The 20,797-nt window shown below is 46.4% G+C and overlaps 1 protein-coding gene across 2 annotated transcripts in view; it reads left to right on the top strand.

The window, feature by feature from the left end:
* The window catches only part of LOC144127924 (fatty acyl-CoA reductase 1-like), a 63,770-nt gene that overhangs the window by 32,445 nt on the left and 10,528 nt on the right, over window positions 1–20,797 (top strand). For both annotated transcript variants that reach the window (XM_077660925.1, XM_077660926.1), the window contains exons 4-5: window positions 1,005–1,180; window positions 1,967–2,039. In XM_077660925.1, coding sequence (XP_077517051.1) covers window positions 1,005–1,180; window positions 1,967–2,039 — 249 coding nt within the window. The remainder of the gene's footprint in view (window positions 1–1,004; window positions 1,181–1,966; window positions 2,040–20,797) is intronic.

A 20,797-nucleotide genomic window follows, 5' to 3' on the forward strand; every position in this document is an offset into this window, starting at 1 on the left:
GTCTAACTCAAACGCTTTCTTTTGTTCCGGGTTTCCGTGCATTGTGCACGTGAATGAATTGACCTGTTTTTGTAAATTGTGGGGGGGGCTTCGTATTGCGCCAATCGCGCCTCAGTACATCGCAGCATTGATTTCTGTGTACGTTCGGTGTATAATTAATCGATTTACGTGCTACTAGAGCTTTTGCTGACTGAAAAAGTCCATGTGGACTTAAGGGTGGTCTACGGCCCTGCATCCTCAAAGACCGAATTTCTTAGTCGCAAATCAATGAGCTCTGCTTGCTGCACTGAAAAAAAAAATAAAGATGGTGGTGGGGGGAGGGGGCCAAAATAATTTTCATACGTGCTCTCGTTGTCTCGTTTTTTTGGTGAAATCTCAGGCGGCTCCAAGACCAGTGGCCGCCGCCACTGAATTCTGCCGCATTGCCGTGATAAATGCCTTTGCATTGAATAACGTTACGCAGCATAATAGTAAATGTGGCGAACACCTCGCATGGCATGCAACTTCATGTAAAGCGTAGGAACAACTGGACATCGAGTGGTGAAAAAAAAATTGGCGGTAGTTTAGCTCTGGTTAAACCTGGAGTGACGCGATAGCTACAGCTGGCCGAGTGGAACTTGCTCAGTTGAATTACAAAGTCAGTCTTTCGCCGCTCCGTTTTGCTGGGCGTTCCATCAGCTTCGTCCCACTTGACACGGCGCATGCGCACAGCTGTGGCAGCTCGGTTTCGCCGGCGCGCCGCGCCACCGGCAGCAGCAGCTGCTCCGCACCACGTGGCTTGTCATGTGACCAACCGCGTGACGAACCACGTGATCAGTCACGGCGCCGCGACGCCGGCAGCTGCTCCGCACCACGTGACCAACCACGTGACAGCGTGGCGGCACTGCCGCGCCGACGGCTCGAAATGCTACCGTAATGTAGCTGTCGCTACAAAACGCCCCCACTAGAACTCTCACTCCAACCGTTCCCCTTTGTCCACCGACATTCTGACCGCGTGTTTGTAGGTCTTCGGCAAGGTTAAAGAGGAGAACCCTTCGGCTCTCAGTAAGGTGGTTCCAGTGATCGGAGACATCTTGGAGCCGGGGCTGGGACTCAGTGAGGAAGACCTCGGCACTCTCGTCGAAAACGTCACTATCGTCTACCACTCCGCAGCATCCGTTCGCTTCGACGAACCACTGAGGTGAGGATTCCTCGATCAGCATGTTTAGTGCTGTTCGTGACTGTGCAAGTTAGGGCTTGCAGGACTGTATCTTCGACAATCCACAGACACTGATCTGGAAAAGTAACCGGAGAATTTGCATATATATTGACAACCTGTGCAGTTCGCATGCACAAAACAAACACAAGGCAAAAAAGAATGTTTATTGTACCGGAAAAGCAATAATCACCTTCAGTTGTCTACTCAACAACTTTATGTTAATGTTCACTCTATTGTAGATATTCGCGCCACCTTGAGGACGCCATCGTTATCAAGAAACTAAGTCACTTTGACGATCTCCACGATATTACCCAATCGGCATTCATGCCTTGCTCATAACTAACGCAAGGAAGCAAAGAATCGAAAAATAAATCTGATGCTGTACAATTTGCACTTCAAGAATAAAAGAACAAAATGCACTCCGGCATACTAAACAAACATTTAGCACATAAATTCTGACGTGAAATGGGTACAGTGTAAAATGTTCAGCAAATGCGTGCATTTGGATCCACAAAAAAAAAAGATCTTGAAACAGTCAGCGATAATTTGAGCGGTTAAATCCAACTTGAGGTCAGTCAAGCTGCCCCTTAGCAGCCTTTTCCCCTTGTATCGCCCACAACCATTCTATCTGCTTGTTTGTGGAAATAAATACAAACTCAACACTATTGTTCCTATAATGTTTCCAGGTGACTTGTTAGGGGCCGGTGGTTGCCTTCTTTTCAACTGAACGCTGACGTCGTTTTTCTCGTCTCAACGTTTTTCTTGCAGGAAAGCCATAGACATAAATGTCCTGGGCACAAGAAGAGTCGTGGAGCTGTGCCATAAGCTCAAGAACATAGCCGTAAGTACTGGACGCATGGCTTTACGTTCCCCACGCTGAAGTGGTGCGCTTAACGCGAGCTGTCGACATCCTTTTAATTTTTTCTAATCACATAGCTCTGATACATATTGTTAACAGATGCATGTCCCTCGGAGGTAAGAGCGTTTCTAGGGTGGTATTAAAAAAGCAAAAGTGTCAATTGTTCGGCGCATGCCATAGTGTGGCTTGTTCGAAACTGCGTTGCTAGCAAAGGCATATACAGCGCATTAAGAGCCCATATTCGCGAATTCTCCAATCCCTGCGGCGCTTAGCGGAGCTGGCAAGAGACGGAGAATGGAGGTCCAATAGCAGACGTTCGTCGCCAGCCTGATGGAAACGCGTCAGCATAGCGCTCATAGAGCCGCAATAACCGAAAACAGCTAACGGGAAACCATATCTGCACTGTTGCGCAGTCCGGGTCGACGCATTGACACATCATTTTATAAATCAACTTCATGCTGAAACGATCGGCGCCGCAGCATTGTCCGTATTGAGGTTCTCCTGTGATCTGGAAAAAGTCCCACTGACAGTGCGGTTTTCGTCAGTTCTTCTCCTAAGGTTGCTAAGGTGCGAAGCTCCTGCGCAGTTGTGCTCATGCTCGCCTTTGCTATCGCAACGGCGGCACGCACAAACTGCAACAGCTGGGATCAGAGCGCACTTCAAGCTCGTGCTTTTACTTCAAGCTTTCAGGGTAGCATACTGGGCGCTGCCTAGTTAACCTCCCTGCCTTTCAGTGTTTCTTTATCTCTACGCTAAATGCGTGTATGGAAGCAATTCGTGGTTGTCGCTTTTTTCGCCCCATCTTTTTTCAGCGGGTCAGTGGCACCGGGCTCAATATTGGACCGCGCGCGTTACTGCGAGTTGTATGATCGTTCGCGTATTTGGCGCCGCTCGCCGCACTGTAAACTTATGCCCCCGTATTTGTATTGCGTGGACTGCGAGGGAGCGACGACCGGCCGTTACACACGTGCCTTTATTCCGAATAAGGTCCGAGAAAAGCGCGCGCTTAGGAGAGAAGTCCACACATACAGCGGGGAGACGCGCGCTGGAAGTTATGTGCTGCTCGCTCGCAAGGAGGTGCCGTTGGCATGGAAGAGCTCCTTCTCGATTTGGTGTGCGTCCGCATGTATCGTCCACATGCATATGAGTTTTAACATTCATACCCAGCCGAACTTGGTGTTAAAACCTGCTAAGCACTGAATAATAAGCCACACAGGCTCAGCAGCAAGTTAGCCGAGAAACCTGTCAGGGATTCCTTTCAGTAGAATTGCACATTGTTGTGTCCTCATGATAGGAACTTTCCGTACATAATTATGTGCCTGCGTCCAACATACTTCTCTTGATATTGCTTCGCTCACTAGTCTCACTTATTTAGTATACCCCTTCCAAGCCATAGTAGGCAACAGCCGCAAATGCGGCAACGTTCGAGTTGTGCAGAATAATAAAATGGTATCATCAGGGAAAAATATATATACGGGACGTGCGGAATAACTCACAAGCATGTGTTATGGCTTGCCCTACAGTGGAGCTTACATCAAATACTAAACTGTGCTGTGCTGCTAAGCCAGGTTAGACTCAACATCTTCGTCCGTCGCCGAAATCGTGGCGGAGGAAGAAACAGCAGCGGCTGCTTCCAAAGCTCTTCGCCGCCGCCGCCCTTCGGCATTCTTCAACCGCCGTTGAGGCAGTCGACGCTCCCGTTCTTCGTCGGCCTCTGCTGCTAGCTTGGCACGTTTAACTTCCCTACCTCTAGCCGAACGCTTGGCAACGTCAGCCGGATGATCAGAGTCAGCCCTTCGTGTACGAGACAGTCCCAGTGGTGTAGACGGTCCCGGCCGACTCGCTTCATCCACAGCGAGAAACTGCGCGGCGGCAGTGCATACGTATGCACGCGAGAGCGGTGCCGCCTTCCTTTCAAGCGAACGGCGAGTCACGTGGTCAGTCACGTGACACAGCTGGCGAGGCGGCGGTCAGCGCAGTCACGTGGTAAGTCAAGTAGCTGACATGCCTCTACTTATCACACCTCCACTTATCCGGCCCTCCCGCACCCTCACCTCGAAAAATTTGCTGGCACTCCCCCGCCCTCGCCCCCACATCGACGATCCTCCCTCACCCTTACTAATAGTCGTTTTAAAACTCGAGGTATTTTTTTTTCAGCCGGCAACTTGTGGCGATATTGCTGGTTATAAACATATAACACAACACTCAAGGCACTATTAGACGAGAGCCTAGGAGCTTATATTGTTGTGCGTGTGTGTTGTTCGAGCTAATACGTGAGACAAAACCGAGACAGTTACGAGTTGGGCCCTAAAATATCACTCTGGCTTCACTTCTGGTACGCACTGCATGCATACATGTGCCCTGCAGTTATAACATTTAATTGTTATTTATATATATTTTGCTTATACAGCAATCTTTACTGGGGATTTTAGCAGGGTGGGATACCGATAAGTAAACACAACGTAATACCACAGGCAATGAACACAAGAACTAAGTAGAATAACGTAGCTTGAAAATTTTGTAAAATAAGCATGCACAACAGATTTTTGAACAATACTGGAAAGAAATGTCGACATAGATGATTTCGAAACGTGGTCATTGGTTTAGAGATTCCCTTCAATTACTCTTCGTGGAAAGAATACTTAAAACAGCTATTACGCATGGTAAATGGCGTTACTGTGCGGCTGTCTTTGCTGCTAGTGGCGTAAAAAGATGAAAAAATTATTCTCATGAGATTTGTCTTATAGTGGCCGTTAATAGATTTAAAGACGAATCTTAGTCGTGACACACGGTTTCTTTGCGTTAATGGGGGCAATTCCGCTTTGGTTAACAGTTGTGTCATGTACGTCCAAATCGATTTTAAATGAAGCGAGCTGCTTTTCGTTGCACCATTTCTATCTTATTAGTGTAAGTTTTAGTGAAAGTTTCCCAAACAACGCATGCATAGTCTACTATCGGCAAAATTGGTTTTTTATGCGCGCAGTCGGACAGAAGGAGGAGGAAGTCTCAAAGCTCTCCTCAGAAAGAACTTGCTCTTAGCATTATTAATTATGTACTCAACGTGCTTAGTCCAAGTGAAGTCATTAGTGATCAAGAGACCGAGATACTTATGTCTCGACGAAAGCTAGAGAGAAGTTTCGATAGGATGAATGTTTACGTTTCTCATCTAAAGTGGCGTCTGCAGTAGTGAGCAGTACAACTTTGAGGTCCGATAGTCTATCTTCTATCTGGCTAATTGTTTTGGCAGTAATTGATCTGCTAACAAAAATAGAGGTCGAGCATTGATTGAGAATTGCCCTGAAATATGGTATTTTCTTCTACAATCTGCAATAAGTCGAAGCCAAAAGCAATGCCCAACATATCTTCACCTTGGGGGTCGTGCTTTTTAACTGAAAAATTTGACCAGCCTACTTCAGGCAAATTAAAATATCCTGACAGTATAATACGGCTATCGGGTTTAACCTTCGTGCACAAATATTGTTTCAGTTCCTATAATACGCCAACTTGGGGGGCCGTATTATATTGGGGGGCCTGTACATTGCTCCAATAATATATGTAACGTTTCCATGGTACGCTGTGCGAAAAATGCACTCTACGTTGGGTACATCAGGCATTGTTAAAATTCACAGGGATGATTTAAACCGAATGTTGACATCTCCACCACCATCATCACGATCCTTTCGGTACGATCTGTAGCCAGTGGTAACGAACTTACTGTCAAACACTGTAATGTTAAGCCAAGTTTCTGTCAGAACCGTAATCTCAGGGTCGTGCAAAATCAGAAGGGCCTCCAAATCAGTTGTCATGTTTATGACACTTCTGCAATCAACATTTAGTATTTTCATGGTCTGAAGTCTCATAGTCCGGAGTTTGATTTCTTTATAAGCCTAAAGCGAGGAGCTGTTGTTCCACCCCCAACCATACAGTACGCTATTAACGCTTAGCGTGTCATAGATTAGCTTTAAAGCTTGGCGCCCTCTTTCCCCTCTTCTTCACAGCTTTTTCACTGCTGTTTCCGTATTTCCCTAACTCGTTTACAAAATTTTCAGCTTTTCTGGTGTTTGGATTTTGAGCTGATTTTGGTGTTTTTGAGTTAATAGCATCATCGTATTAATAAATTTTTTTCACTGAAGTCGAAGAGTTTTAAAACGACTGGTTGCGCCTTATTTAATTCTTTTTTACCCACCCTGTGGCATCTTTCGACACGACTTAGTGTTAAACCTTGTTCCAGAAAAAAAACATCATCAATTACTTCTTTTCCCAGTTCCTCGCTAGTCTCCTCGCTAAGCTGCTTTATTCTGCAAATGATCAGGTTATTTCTGCCTCTGTTTCCCAAGTCGTCTATCTGGTTCCTCACTGTACTAAGCTGCTCCTGAAGTTCCGATATTGCCGATTCTATGTCTTTTACCTTCGTGGCTAAGACATTAGGCCCGACAACTGTTTCTCAGTGCCATCAATTCGCTGAGTTAAACCGGAAAGTTTATTCTCAGTTATGTTTTGAGATGCCTGAAGGCCTCCCATTGTTGAATTAACCTTGCTCAGGTTTTCTAGAAACTCTGACATCATCTGGTTTTCAACCGGGCCAGGATTTGTCTTAACGCCAACACAAGACACAAGACAACACAACAGGCCGCCATTGGAATCTGAACCTGGCAACGTTTAACGCTAGAACTTTAGCTAGTGAGGCTAGCCTAGCAGTGCTGTTCGAGGAACTAGCGGGAATTAAATGGGATGTGATAGGGCTTAGCGAAGTTAGGAGGACAGGTGAGGCGTATACAGTACTAAAGGACGGACACATACTGTGCTATCGCGGGTTAAAGGATAGACGAGAACTAGGTGTTGGTTTCCTCATTAATAAGGATATAGCTGGCAACGTAGAGGAGTTCTACAGTATTATCGAGAGGGTAGCAGCAATAGTAATTAGGCTGAATAGGAGGTACAAGCTGAAAGTGGTGCAGGCCTACGCGCCCACATCCAGCCATGATGACCAGACCGTTGAAAGCTTCTATGAGGACGTAAAATCAGCAATGAATAGAGTAAAATCGCAGTACACTGTACTGATGGGCAACTTCATTGCGAAGGTGGGCAAGAAGCAGGCTGACGACCACGCGGTAGGTGACTATGGGATAGGCTCTAGAAATAGCAGGGGAGAGTTATTAGTCGAATTCGCGGATAGAAATAATTTACGGATCGTGAATACCTTCTTCCGCAAGCGAGAAAACAGGAAGTGGACCTGGAAGAGCCCCAATGGTGAGATTAAAAATGAAATCGACTTCATACTATGCGCTAAACCTGGCATCATTCAGGATGTGGCCGTCCTCGGAAGGGTGCGTTGCAGCGACCATAGAATGGTAAGGTCTAGAATTAGCTTAGACTTGAAGAGGGAACGGAAGAAGCTAGCGAAGAAGAAGACCATTAACGAGTTAGCCGTAAGAGGGAAAGCACAGGAGTTTAGGATAGCGCTGCAAAACAGATACTCGGCTTTAACTGAGGAAGATGATCTTGATGTTCATTCAATGCACGATAACCTGACATCAATAATTACGGAGTGCGCAGTAGAAGTAGGCGGTAGGACAGTTCGAAAAGATACCGGGAAGCTATCTCAGGTGACGAAAGATCTGATTAAGAAGCGCCAAAACATGAAGGCATCTAACACTACCGATAGAATAGAACTAACGGAGCTATCAAAGTTAATAAATAAGCGCAAGGTAGCCGACATAAGGAAGTTTAATATGGAGAGAATCGAGCATGCTATAAAGAACGGAGGTAGCCTAAAGACAGTGAAGAGGAAACTAGGCATAGGTAAAAACCAGATGTATGCATTAAGAGACAAGCAGGGCAATGTCATTAGCAATATGGATAAGATAGTTAACGTAGCCGAAGAGTTCTACACTGAGCTGTACAGTAGCCAATGTAATCAGAGCGCCAATGAGAAAGACAGCAGTGCACAGCAATGCGTCATCCCGCCAGTAACGAAAGATGAAGTAAAGAAAGCCTTAGAAGCAATGAAAAGGGGAAAAGCAGCTGGGGAGGATCAGGTAACAGCAGATCTGTTGAAGGATGGAGGGGACATCGTGCTAGAAAAACTAGCCACCCTGTATACGCAATGCCTTATGACCTCGACTGTACCAGAAGCTTGGAAGAATGCAAACATTATCTTAATTCATAAGAAGGGAGACGCCAAGGACTTGAAAAATTACAGGCCGATCAGCTTACTATCCGTTGCCTACAAAGTATTTACTAAGGTAATCGCTAATAGAGTCAGGGCAACGTTAGACTTTAATCAACCAAATGATCAGGCAGGCTTTCGTAAAGGATATTCCACAATAGATCATATTCACACTATCAATCAGGTGATAGAGAAATGCGCAGAATATAACCAACCTCTATATATAGCTTTCATTGATTACGAGAAAGCATTCGACTCAGTGGAAACCTCAGCAGTCATACAGGCATTGCGTAATCAGGGGGTAGAAGAGCCTTATGTCAAAATACTGGAAGATATATATAGCAACTGCACAGCTACTATAGTCCTCCATAAAGTCAGCAATAAAATTCCAATAAGGAAGGGCGTTAGGCAAGGAGACACGATATCGCCAATGCTGTTCACCGCATGTTTGCAGGAGGTATTTCGAGGCCTGAATTGGGAACAGTTGGGAATAAGAATAAATGGAGAATACCTAAATAATCTGAGATTTGCTGATGACATTGCCTTGCTGAGTCACTCAGGAGGTGAACTGCAAATCATGATCAACGAGTTAGACAGGCAGAGCAGATCGATGGGTCTAAAAATTAACATGCAGAAAACCAAGGTAATGTTCAACAGTCTAGCAAGGGAACAACAGTTCACAATTGGCAGCGAGAGCCTAGAAATTGTGCCGGAATACGTCTACTTAGGGCAGGTAGTGACAGCTGATCCGGATCATGAGAGGGAGATAACTAGAAGGATAAGAATAGGGTGGAGCGCATATGGCAAATTCTCGCAGATCATGAGTGGCAGTTTACCAATTTCCCTCAAGAGGAAAGTGTACAACAGCATAATCTTACCGGTACTCACCTACGGGGCAGAAACGTGGAGGCTAACGAAAAGAGTTCAGCTTAAGTTAAGGACAACGCAGTGAGCCATGGAAAGAAAAATGATAGGTGTAACGTTAAGAGATCGGAAGCGGGCAGAGTGGGTGAGGGAACAAACACGGGTTAATGACATCCTAGTCGAAATCAAGAGAAAGAAATGGGCTTGGGCAGGGCATGTGATCCGAAGGCAAGATAACCGCTGGTCTTTAATGATAACGGAGTGGGTTCCAAGAGAAAGTAAGCGTAGCAGGGGGCGGCAGAAGGTTAGATGGGCGGATGAGATTAAGAAGTTTGCAGGCAAAGGGTGGATGCAGCTGGCAAAGGATAGGGTTAATTGGAGAGACATGGGAGAGGCCTTTGCCCTGCAGTGGGTGTAGTAAGGCTGATGATGATGATGATGATGAACACAAGACCACAGATCGTTTGATAGTGCCTCCGACGGACCTCGCAAACTTACGACCTATCTCCTTAACTCCTACGCTGTGCAAGCTGGCGGAGAAAATGCTAGCCACACGATTGTCATGGTGGCTAGAGCAGCACGGTTTTATCACCCCACACAAATCGGCTTTAGTCCATATATTGGTGCAGAGGACGGGTTGGCTGTCTTGGCATCTGCAGTTTTGTCATCTACCCGCAGCCGCAATGTGCGTACCGTTTTAGCAATGGACGTTGAAAAATCATATGACAGCATCAGTCATGCAGCCATTCTGAACTCCACTGACCTGCTTCATCTCCCTCTGAGAGTGCGCGTAGTTTTGTCGAATTATTTTTGGAAGGCAGAAAATTTGCAATACGCCTCAGCAGCGAATCGGTCGGATCATTTGTTCCTCTCTGCAGCGTGCCCCAGGGATCAGTATTGCCGCCAACGTTATTTAATATTGCTTTCATCCCGCTGGCTTGAAGCTTATATGACATCCGTGACAAAATTTCTGCAGTACGCTGATGACATCACGGTGCGGAGTACTCACCACGATCTCCGTACTCAGGAGGCTGCCCTTCAATCTGCCTTGGATGTTACCTCTTAACTGCGCATCATCCATCGGACTTCAGCTATCCGGGCATAAAACAACATACACGTCGGTCGCCAAATGTTGGGGACGCCGTAAACTTGCTGCAAGTCCAATCTGTCTTTGTCTATCAGGCGCCCCACAGGAAAGTCGTAGTGTAAAAATCCTTGGCTTAATGATTCACCAATCAGGATCAGCGAATGCATGGCTTTCTCAGGCAAAAAGACAAGCTATTAAGATTTTGGGTTTGATTAGAAGTGCTCCTAAAACGGGTGGCGCAGGCTCGTTCGTTGCACGGCAATTGGCGAGGGCAGTTCTGCAGCCACGTATTGTTTATCAAGCCCAGTTTCAACATCTTACAAGAGCCCAACGGGATCGCCTTGAAGCCGTGAACCGAGAGGCTATGAGGACCATTACGTGTCTTCCACGCATCACACCGGTCATAGCTTTACAAGAAAATGCGCAGCTCAGTACCATTGATGAGCTGGTGCAGCAGCGCCGCGATGCGCGTAGCCTTATGGCCAGTCTATCGCACTCCACGCATGCACTGAGCACTTATGCAACGTCACACTTCATTCTTCAGCCGCCAACGCCAGTTCTTCCCCCATGGAAGTTTGTACAGCTCAGCAACAACAAGCCAACAGATAATCGCCGACCAACATCTGCTAATTCGGCATCGTTGCTTCGCCAGAAATTTGAGGAACAATATGCTTGCCTGTCTGAAGGATCCATTGTTGTCTACGTAGACGCAAGCATACAAGCCTGTGAAGCAACAACAGCAATCTACTGCCCGTGCAGACCTGTCCTGAATCAAACCTCTAGGTTTCAGCTTACGGGACCCCCTTCGTCCTTCTGTGCGGAGCTCGTTGCAGTTCAAGAAGCACTCTGCTCCGTGGCCGCCACAACTATGCTCCCTGCTGCCCGCGTTGTCATCCACACTGCCACCCTTCAAGTTGTCCGATTGCTACGACGTGTTAGCCGCTGTCCAACGATTTGTCAGGACATCCACCGGCTTGTGGCACGCATCGCGCAGCCAGTACGTATTGAGTGGGTCCCACGGGATCTGCTGACCTCTCAAAGCCAGGCAGATTTAGCGACCCGCCTTGCGAATCCGGACTCATTATTGCCTCGGCTCCTTCATTTGGACAACTTTACACTCCTTTCCTCAAGAAAGGAACTCCTCCGGCGCCGCACATGTGCTCTCATTCCTCCGTGTGCGGTAATCCTCCCCTGCGGTGTTACCCGTGCAGAGGAGGTTGCGCTTAGGAGGATCCGGATCGGGGTCTTCCTCACACCTGCCGTCACTCGGAAGTGGCCTCAGTACCGAGATTTGTTTCCTCGGCCTGGGTGTCCAATATGTAAACACGAGGACATCGATGCCGACATTCATCACTTACTGTGGGACTGCCCAGCTCTCAAGCCTACAAGGATCCGGCACCTGAATGTAGCGGGTCTTTCACTAAGCAACCCTGCTTATACATTACCTGGACGCAGGGACCGTACCATCGTTCTCTACTGGACTTCATCAAATCAGCTAGCCTTTTTCCATTCATTTAATCACTACTAAATCTTTCATCACACCTTCACCCATCATTGATGCCCTGGGGCAATAAATTTCGCTTCAAAAAAAAAGAAAGGAAACGTGAACACAGTGGGCAGGGCACCAGCTCTAGAAAGCGATCGTCACTCCTGTAGCAATGTGCAGATTTGGAATCACTAACCTGGTTGGAAAAGCAAAAAAAAAGGTTTTATGGTTTATGGGGGGATTTAACGTCCCAAAGCGACTCAGGCTATGAGGGACGCCGTAGTGAAGGGCTCCGGAAATTTCGACCACCTGGGGTTCTTTTACGTGCACCGACATCGCACAGCACAAGGGCCTCTAGAATTTCGCCTCCATTGAAATTCGACCACCGCGGCCGGGATCGAACCCGCGTCTTTCGGGCCGGCAGCCGAGCGCCATAACCACTCAGCCACCGCGGCGGCTGCAAAAAAAAAAAAGGATTGCTTAGCATGCTGTCTCGTTTACTGCTGCCATGCCCAGGGGCGTAGCCAGAGGGAGGGGGAGGCTTATGGGGCTTCAGCCCCCCCCCCCCCCCCCTTGAATTTATTTCGAAATGTCACGCACCGCTGATCAAAACAACCACCGGCGCCGGAAGTCATTCTGGATTTTGTCACCTACAGTACCTTTTTCAGAGTAGAAAAGACATCTTGGCGCGAACATTGCTTTGTGCAGCAGGGCATGCGAGATTCCTAGATTTAAAAAAAAGAAAAAGTTGCAAGAACTAGAACAGGACACGTACATCTCTGAAAACCTGACTAAGCACTCTATGGCCATCCTTACGGCTGCGAAAACTTTGGAAAAAGAGGCGGGCTATGATTTTGTATGGCACACTAATGCTAAAGTGCTAGTCCGCAGAAAGACTGTAGAAACAGCAGCTGTAATCAGGAGCCTGAGTGATTTCTCAGCTTTGAGCGGATAAACTATTCTATTGTGTGCAAGAGTAGCCCCAGCATGGCTCATCTAGGGCAGATTACAGTAACAGAATTGCTTAAATCCTTTCACATCAAAAACGGTTTTCTTCGCTGTTTTCATTTAAATGTTCAGTTCATACGAAACAAGGTCGAGGAACTTGAAAGTTTGTTTAGTGAGTTAAGAAACTCTTTTGATGTAGTATTGTTTACTGAAACATGGCATGCCCCCGCAGGGGGGCGTCTGCAGCTTGCAGGCGTTGGTGAGTGGTGACACCACGGGTTCCCGAGCATCCGCAGGGACATCCCCGCAGAGGGATGATGGTGAACAGTGCATCACCACGGACCCGAGCACCCGCGCTTCGCCGTGCGTGGCACCGCCGTGTCCGGGGAAAAGGGGATCATGGTGGTTGAGCCGATGCCGAGCGTTTGGACCTTTAAGGCCCTTCGGCGGAGGCAACACACCACTTTGGCCCCAGATTCCTGTAGACGGCACCTCCGGCCTGACCCTACCGGGGGAAATCGGCAGTCGCCTTTTCCTATCCTCCGCTCTATCTTTCACTTTCCTACCCCTTTCTCACAACGATCCTGTCTCCTACTCACTTCTTCGTTTTTCCCTTTTTCCTGCCGGCGAGGGCTAACCTTGTGTGGCCAACCACCCTGAGTTGCGTCATATTTGGTTACAGTTAAGGTGTACAGCTGGCGTGGGAGGCCTTCCTTGCAAGTTTCTGTCCCGTCCTCTAGTTGGGCTCCATGGTGGGTGGCTGGCACCATGACCGAAAAACTTAATTTTTTATGGCTCCCCCACTTTCAAAACCAGATCGCTCTCTCAAAAGAGGGCGTAACGAGGCAGATGACTTCTTTCAAAAAAGAAAAGTAACTTTCTCAAAATATCACGTGATCCAGAGTGAAGAACAAGATAAGCAGGCAAGAATAATATCCCCCTTCCTTGTGTCAAAGTGCTTGACAGAAACCTTAGGCATTGGCTATAAGCTCTAAAAAATTGCCAGCGGCGATTTATTGCTCGAACTGTGCGACAATGTCCAACACTCTAAGCTCTCCAACCTAACGTCCATAGGGGAAATCCCTTTCTGCGTGACTTCCCATCGATCACTTAACACTGTCCGAGGCGTAATATCCGAAAATGACTTTGTTCACATCACGGAAAAAGAAATGGTCGAAGGGCTCACCGACCAGGACGTCATAGATGTCCATCGAATCAAAATCCGGAAGGACAATAATGAAATAGACACCAAACACTCGATCCTTACATTCAACACCAGCACATTGCCCGACACGATCGACGTGGGATATTTGAGAGTTAATGTAAGACCATACATACCCAACCCTCGCAAATGTTTCAATTGTCAAAGGTTCGGCCACGGCTCAGAGTTGCCGCGGTCGCAAAACTTGCGCAAAATGTGCTTCGAATAATAACCAGTCTGATGGATGTGACGCAGCCCCGCACTGTGCAAACTGTGAAAGAGACCATGCTGCATACTCCAGGGCGTGTCCGTCCTGGAAGAAAGAAAAAGAGATGATCACCATAAAGACAAAGGAAAACATTTGATTTCAAGAAGCGAGAAGGCGTTTTGCACTTACAAACACATTCTCCTTCACAGCAAAACAAATCTTCGCTGATGTGGTGCGCAGGGGCGTAGCACCACACAGCACTCCGGCACCTGCCAAGGCCGCTTTCACACAGCCTATGGCAGGGCCATCCACGCCCCAGGTAGGGTCAGCGAAAGCTGCCCTGTCATTGCCAAAGCAAGGAGCGCCGGTCCATGGGTCGGCATCCCGCAGGACCTCCCCCGTCGGAATAGGCCTGAAACTAACACAACCGCGGCGGCGTGGTCCTCCAGCACCTCTGGCGAGGTGATGAATATAATCCCCAGTCCGCCCGCTTTACAGCGGCGGAACAGCTCTCTTGAGCGAAAAAAAGACAGGCCCCTCATAACGGGCTCACCGCATAAGTAAATCCCTTTTCATTTCCTCTCAAAAACATGAACATGGCTTTTTTTAATTCAGTGGAATTGCAGAGGACTTATGCGGAGTTACAGTGACATAACACATTTTTACGATCAATGTTACCCATAGTTTTATGTCTTCAGGAGACCAATCTTGGTCCACAACATGTGCCTATCCTGAAAGATAATAAAACTTTTAGACGCAATCGAGAGCAGGCAAATTGACTCTCGGGAGGCGTCGTGATTGTCGTTCAAAGCAGCGTCCCTGCGCAAGAAATTAAGCTCAATACAGAACTTGAGGCGGTTGCAGTCAGCATCGTCAGCTACAAAATACTAACAATCTGTTCCGTATACATTCTTCCACACTTTACATTAAGAGTCCATGACCTACAAGAACTGATAGATGAACTTCCAGGGCCATATCTGGTAGTTGGGGATTTTAATGCTCACTCCCCTTTTTGGGGAAGCGAGCGCTGCGACTCTAGGGGGCAAAAAATGAATATTTTATTCTCACAAACAATATATGTCTTAAACGCGGAAAAGGCCACATACTGCTCTCCAACCTAGGGCAATATGAGCTGTTTAGATTTGTCGTTTAGTTAACCATCCGTTTTTAACGATTCTAAATGGGATGTTATCGACAACCCATATGGCAGTGATCACCTTCCTGTGTTAATAAGTTTGACATTCGCACCAGAAATCATCCCAACTAAACCGCGAAGTTGGAAGCTGTATTTAGCAGACTGGAAAATTTTTAGCTCACAAGCCAATTTAGAAGATATAGTTTAGAAAAGATCAGCATCGATGAGATAAACGAAATGTTCACAAATTGTATAATTACTGCCGCACACTTAGCTATTCCTCAGTCTCCAGGAGTGGTGAGGCAAAAACACAAAGTGTGGTGGACAAAGTAATGCAAGGAAGCAAAAAAAAAAACAACAAAATAAAGCTTGGGGCAAATTTTGCAGGTATCCTAAACATGAGAACCTCGTACGCTTTAAAAAGGCAAAAGCAAAAGCTCGGTACGTCCGTCGCAGTGCCGAGAAAGCGTCATAGCAGAGTTACATTTCATCTATGAGCTGTCAAATAAAATTTAAAAAATGTGGGAACAGGTTTGGAAACTGAATGGAAACTTCTCACCGTTCACGATTCCTCTTTTCGCAACACCTGGCATACAAACAAGCATAAGTGAACGGGCAGACATTTTGACAGAACACTTCGCTGCAGTTTCTAGTTCATCTCACTATACGCAGTCTATCCTGAAATACAAAAGTATTGCCGAAAAACAGACTTCCAACAAGTGGAGGTGCAAACCAACAATGCAACAATTTAATCACTCTCAAGAAATCAATGCTGTACTGTCTGCCGGCAACAAAACTGCTCCAGGACCCGACCAGATACATTATCAAATGCTTGCCCATCTTTCCCGGCCTGCCATAGAGGCACTCCTGAATTTCTTTAACAAAATATTCACAGAAGGAAAAATACCTAAGGAGTGGAAGAAAACCGTTATAGTGACATTCCTGAAACATGGAAAACCACCGACTGCCCCAAGTAGCTATAGGCCGATAGCCCTCACAAGCTGTCTCGCGAAATCTTTTGAAATTGTCATTAATATAATATTAACATTTGTCCTTGAATCCCGCGAACTTCTTGATGTCCCTCAATGCGGTTATAAAAAGGGATGCTCAACCACAGACCATTTAGTTCGCCTCGAATATACAATAAAAGAAGCTTTTATACACAAACAGCACTGTCTTGCAGTTTTCTTCGATATGAAGAAAGCGTATGATACAACCTGGAGGTTTGGGATCCTCCGCGACCGGGCGACCTAGGTATCCGCGGTAGGATGTTAAACTGCCTCAATGACTTTCTTCCCGGCCGCTCATTTCAAGTACGCCTGGTATCAACCTTGTCCAGGAGCTTCGTTCAAGAGAACGGGGTTCCCCAGGGGTGTATTTTATGCACGACACTTTTTATTGTAAAGGTGAATTCCATAAGTAAAATAATCCCGAAGTCCATCCTGTATTCAGTGTACGTTGATGATCTTCAAATAACCTGCACATCCTCAAACGTAGCAACATGCGAGAAACAAATACAGTTGGCCATGAACAAATTAGTGACATGGGCAGATCAGAAAGGTTTCCAGTTTTCCACACTGAAAACAGTCGCCATCCTTTTCTCGCTGAAACGAAGCATACTAGCCGACCCATTCATACACCTGAACGGAACACAGATACCCGTCAAAAATCAGCACAAATTTCTAGAGATAACTTTTGACAAAAAAAACTCAATTTCCTGCCTCATATAAACACACTGAAAAAGAAAGCCTCCGGATACCTAAATACGCTCAAAGTACTGTCACGTGAACGTTAGGGTGCTGACAGGACATGTCTTTTACAAATTTATCGGTCCGTTGAACGCTCTACCTTAGACTGCGGATGTATAGTTTATGGGTCAGCGAGACCTTCGTACCCGAAACGACTACATCCAGTACATAATTTAGGTTTGCGTCTTTCCTCTGGTGCTTACAGGACTTCGCCCATAAATAGTCTTTATGTAGAAATCAACGAACCGTCACTTACATATAGAAGAACGGTGCTCACATGCTCATACATTTTAAAAATCCGTTCACTGCCCAAACACCTATGTTACCCTATAGTCACAAAGTGCCCATCTAGAACATTGTTTAACAATAAACCGCTCGCTATCAGGCTATCAGGCCACACCTCCTGCGTTATGAAGAGATGTGCCATGACGTCGGCGTACTAGATGCATTACCTGACATTGCTCGGAGACGAGATCCACTACCTCCATGGCACAATTTTCCTGCAATCTGTGATCTCACTCTTACACTGTTTCATAAAAAAACTCCGCAACAACATATAGTACAAGAATTCATTGTACTCGAAGAAAAATACGGTAGTTTTACTCAGTTTTACACAGATGTTTCAAAAACGGATGTTTACGCAGGATGCGCAGTGGTCCGAGGGAAGTCGGAGAAAACAGTATGACTTCCACAGTGCTCATCCATCTTCACTGCAGAATGTTACGCAGTCAGTGTGGTCGTAGAAAAAAAAACGAAAACCTATCCAACAGTATTATTTACAAATTCCCTCAGTATACTTACAGCTCTGCACTCTAGAAATGCAGTCACTCCGATTCTTGGTGACATCATACACAAGGTAGTAACAGCCACAGATCGAGGACAAAACATAAAGTTCTGCTGGGTTTACAGTCATGTCGGAATAAGAGGCAATGAGAGGGCAGATTTCTGCGCTGCTAAAGCTCGTGGCAAGGAAATAAAAAATAAGTATACCTTTTAATGATTGCATAAACTTAGTACAGCGTAAATTAAGAGAAAAATGGCAGTCGGCACGGAACGGCGAAGTGAATAATAAACTACACTTGCTAAAACCTGTTTTTGTTGAATTTAAATCAAGTGTTCACCAGAAACGTTTTAAGGAAGTGATTTTATGCCGTCTCCGGATTGGCCACACGCACCTTACGCACAACTTCCTGCTAACAAAACAAGACAAACCTGTTTGCAAATGCGGAGATGATCTTACTGTTAATCACATTTTATTTTCATGTGTTAAACTTGAAACACTAAGAAAAAGTATTTTGCTAAATTTTATAATGAATGCGTTCCTTTCCAGCCAGCACTGCTCTTAGATGATAATGCCATTGTTAACATACCTTCCGTTTTTAGCTTCTTAAAAGAAGCAGGTGTACTTGAAAAACAGTAAATTTTGAACCACTGGTTCGCTTTAATACATGATACACCTCACCACTTTCTCATTCCCGAGAAGAAGGCTGAGGCTTTTTATTTGATTGGTTGGGAGCCTCAGGATCCTTGCCTAGACAAGGATAGCCGCTGAGGCTACCTTACCTTCTCTTGAGCTTTTACCATTAGCTATTTCTAGATTTCCTCTTCTCTGTTTTTTACTAGGCAGTTCAATATTTTTAGGCCATCTACACCATCGACGATTTTTCATATCCCTAAACATTCTACAGAAAACCAATTCTATACCTTGAGCTTGGCGCATGATGGCCTTAGCTGCCTATGTGCCATAAACCCAACACAACACAGCACACAAAACAGACAGTGTTGCAAAATTGAAAAAAAAAACTCAAGTGGTCAATAATTAAGTCCGATATGACTATAGCCAATGTACAATGCGCCCGAAGGGGCGTCTCCAACATGCAGATTTTGGAGAGTTGCAACACCACGGGTTCCCGAGCATCCGCAGGGCCATATCCCGCAGGGGGATGATGGTGAACAGTGCATCACCACGGACCCGAGCACACGCGCTTCGCCGTGCGTGGCATCGCCGTGTCCGGGGAATAGGGGATCCTGGTGGTTGAGCCGATGCCGAGCGTTTGGACCTTTAAGGCCCCTCGGCGGAGGCAACACACCACTTTGGCCCCAGCTTCCTGTAGACGGCGCCTCCGGCAGTCGCCTTTTCCTATTCTCCCCTTCTTCTTTTGGTTTCCTGTCCCTCTCTCACAACTCTCCTGTCTTGTCTTCGTTTCTTGGTTTTTCTCTTCATGGCGGTGAGGGTTAACCTTGTGTGGCCAACTACGCTGAGTTGCGTCATATTTAGAGTTTGGGTGTACAGCTGGCGTAGGCAGGACTTGCCCGCACCAACGCCGCCAACAGGCTTTGACCTGACTGTGGAATTTCGCAAAACCATTTTTTTTTCGCTGCAGCCGATTCTGTGGAGGCTCACTGAGCTTAAATCCATCTTCGTTCCGGCAAAGAAGGCCTAGAACTTGGGAATTGAACGGCCTTACTAAGTTTAATTTCTATGAGTTTTACTCTACACTCTGATCAGTCGACTGACTCGGGGCTGATTAAGAAAATGTTGACTGCGGAAACCATGGTTCCTGTTGGACTGGCAGCCACCCGCACGGCCCCGCCAGTGGCCCCTTGTGTATCACACTATACAGGGTGTTTCACCGAATACTTTACACAATCTTTAAAAAAAGGTTTTTGAGTTAGAAGAGCCCTTCTTTCGGCGGTGTAGTACATTACGATGACGTAGAAGATGTGCTGCACCCGCGTTTCGTGTTCACCTCCAGAGTGCAGAAACTACGTCTTCCCCGGGATCTTCACCCTAAGAAGTAGTGCTTTAAAATGGGAATTCATAACGGGCGGCACAGGCAAAAGCGTTAGCCCGGAGTGCGGTTCGGACCACCACCCTCACTCTCACCGGATAATATCTACCCTCCCTCACCCTCACCTCATCATGTCTTCCCTCCCTCGCCCTCACTTCACCATGCCTTTCCGCCCTCACCCTTGTCTTCACGTTTTTTCATCCGCCCATTCTCCCTCACCCTCACCTCACCGAGTGAAATCCTCATGAGGTGAGGGTGAGGACGCCCTCATGAGGGTTCGCCCTCATGGGGATGCCCACCTCTGTTCAGTACATATGATGCCATTCCCACCAAACACCAGATCGAGTAGTCGAAGAAACGACACTAAAGTTTACGGCAAGTACGAAGTGGCTTTTATTGTTGAAAAATGAGACTGCTGTCTTATGGCACAAAGCTGTCTCAGCCATTCCAACCACTACATCACAATCACACAGATTCACTTGCAAAACATTATCACCCCTTATTAAAACCCATTGTAGAAAATTCATACCAGTCTCCACCAGCAGTATCCACACAACACCGGTGAACATCCATGCACAGTGAAACCTCAAGTGAATGAATTGCATAGCAGCAACACAAAAAAGTGCTCTTGTGAATCGTTGCAGATCTCTAGCTACAGATTACACACAGCAACTGGTTTGAAAACAACCTTAATATGCAAATTAGATGTAAAATGTGGTCAGCAATAATGTAATCTGGGCTTTCATAAAGCCGCATGAAGCCTGCTTTACAGCATAAGTCATTCTTAAGATATGAAACCTAAACAAAGCCCACCAGATAAAATGTGTGGTGGACATTTGTTTGTTTATTATTTAATACACAGACCTGCAGCGCCCGAAGGTATTATTGCAGGGAGGAAACACAATATCTTCTGCTCGTTTGGCCGAAAGTACCACAAGTTAACAAAAATAGAGTGACACAACTAATAATGGATGAGTAAAAGCATGCACTGAAGGAGGACAACCGCGTACAATCACACTAATGAAATTAAAGACACGCCCAAGAGAACTGCGCGCCACGTCACACATCAGATAAGAATGTGCGGAATTGATCTTCCGTGCAG

The sequence above is a fragment of the Amblyomma americanum genome, chromosome 4, assembly GCF_052857255.1.
Source record: "Amblyomma americanum isolate KBUSLIRL-KWMA chromosome 4, ASM5285725v1, whole genome shotgun sequence".
Lineage (NCBI taxonomy): Eukaryota > Metazoa > Arthropoda > Arachnida > Ixodida > Ixodidae > Amblyomma > Amblyomma americanum.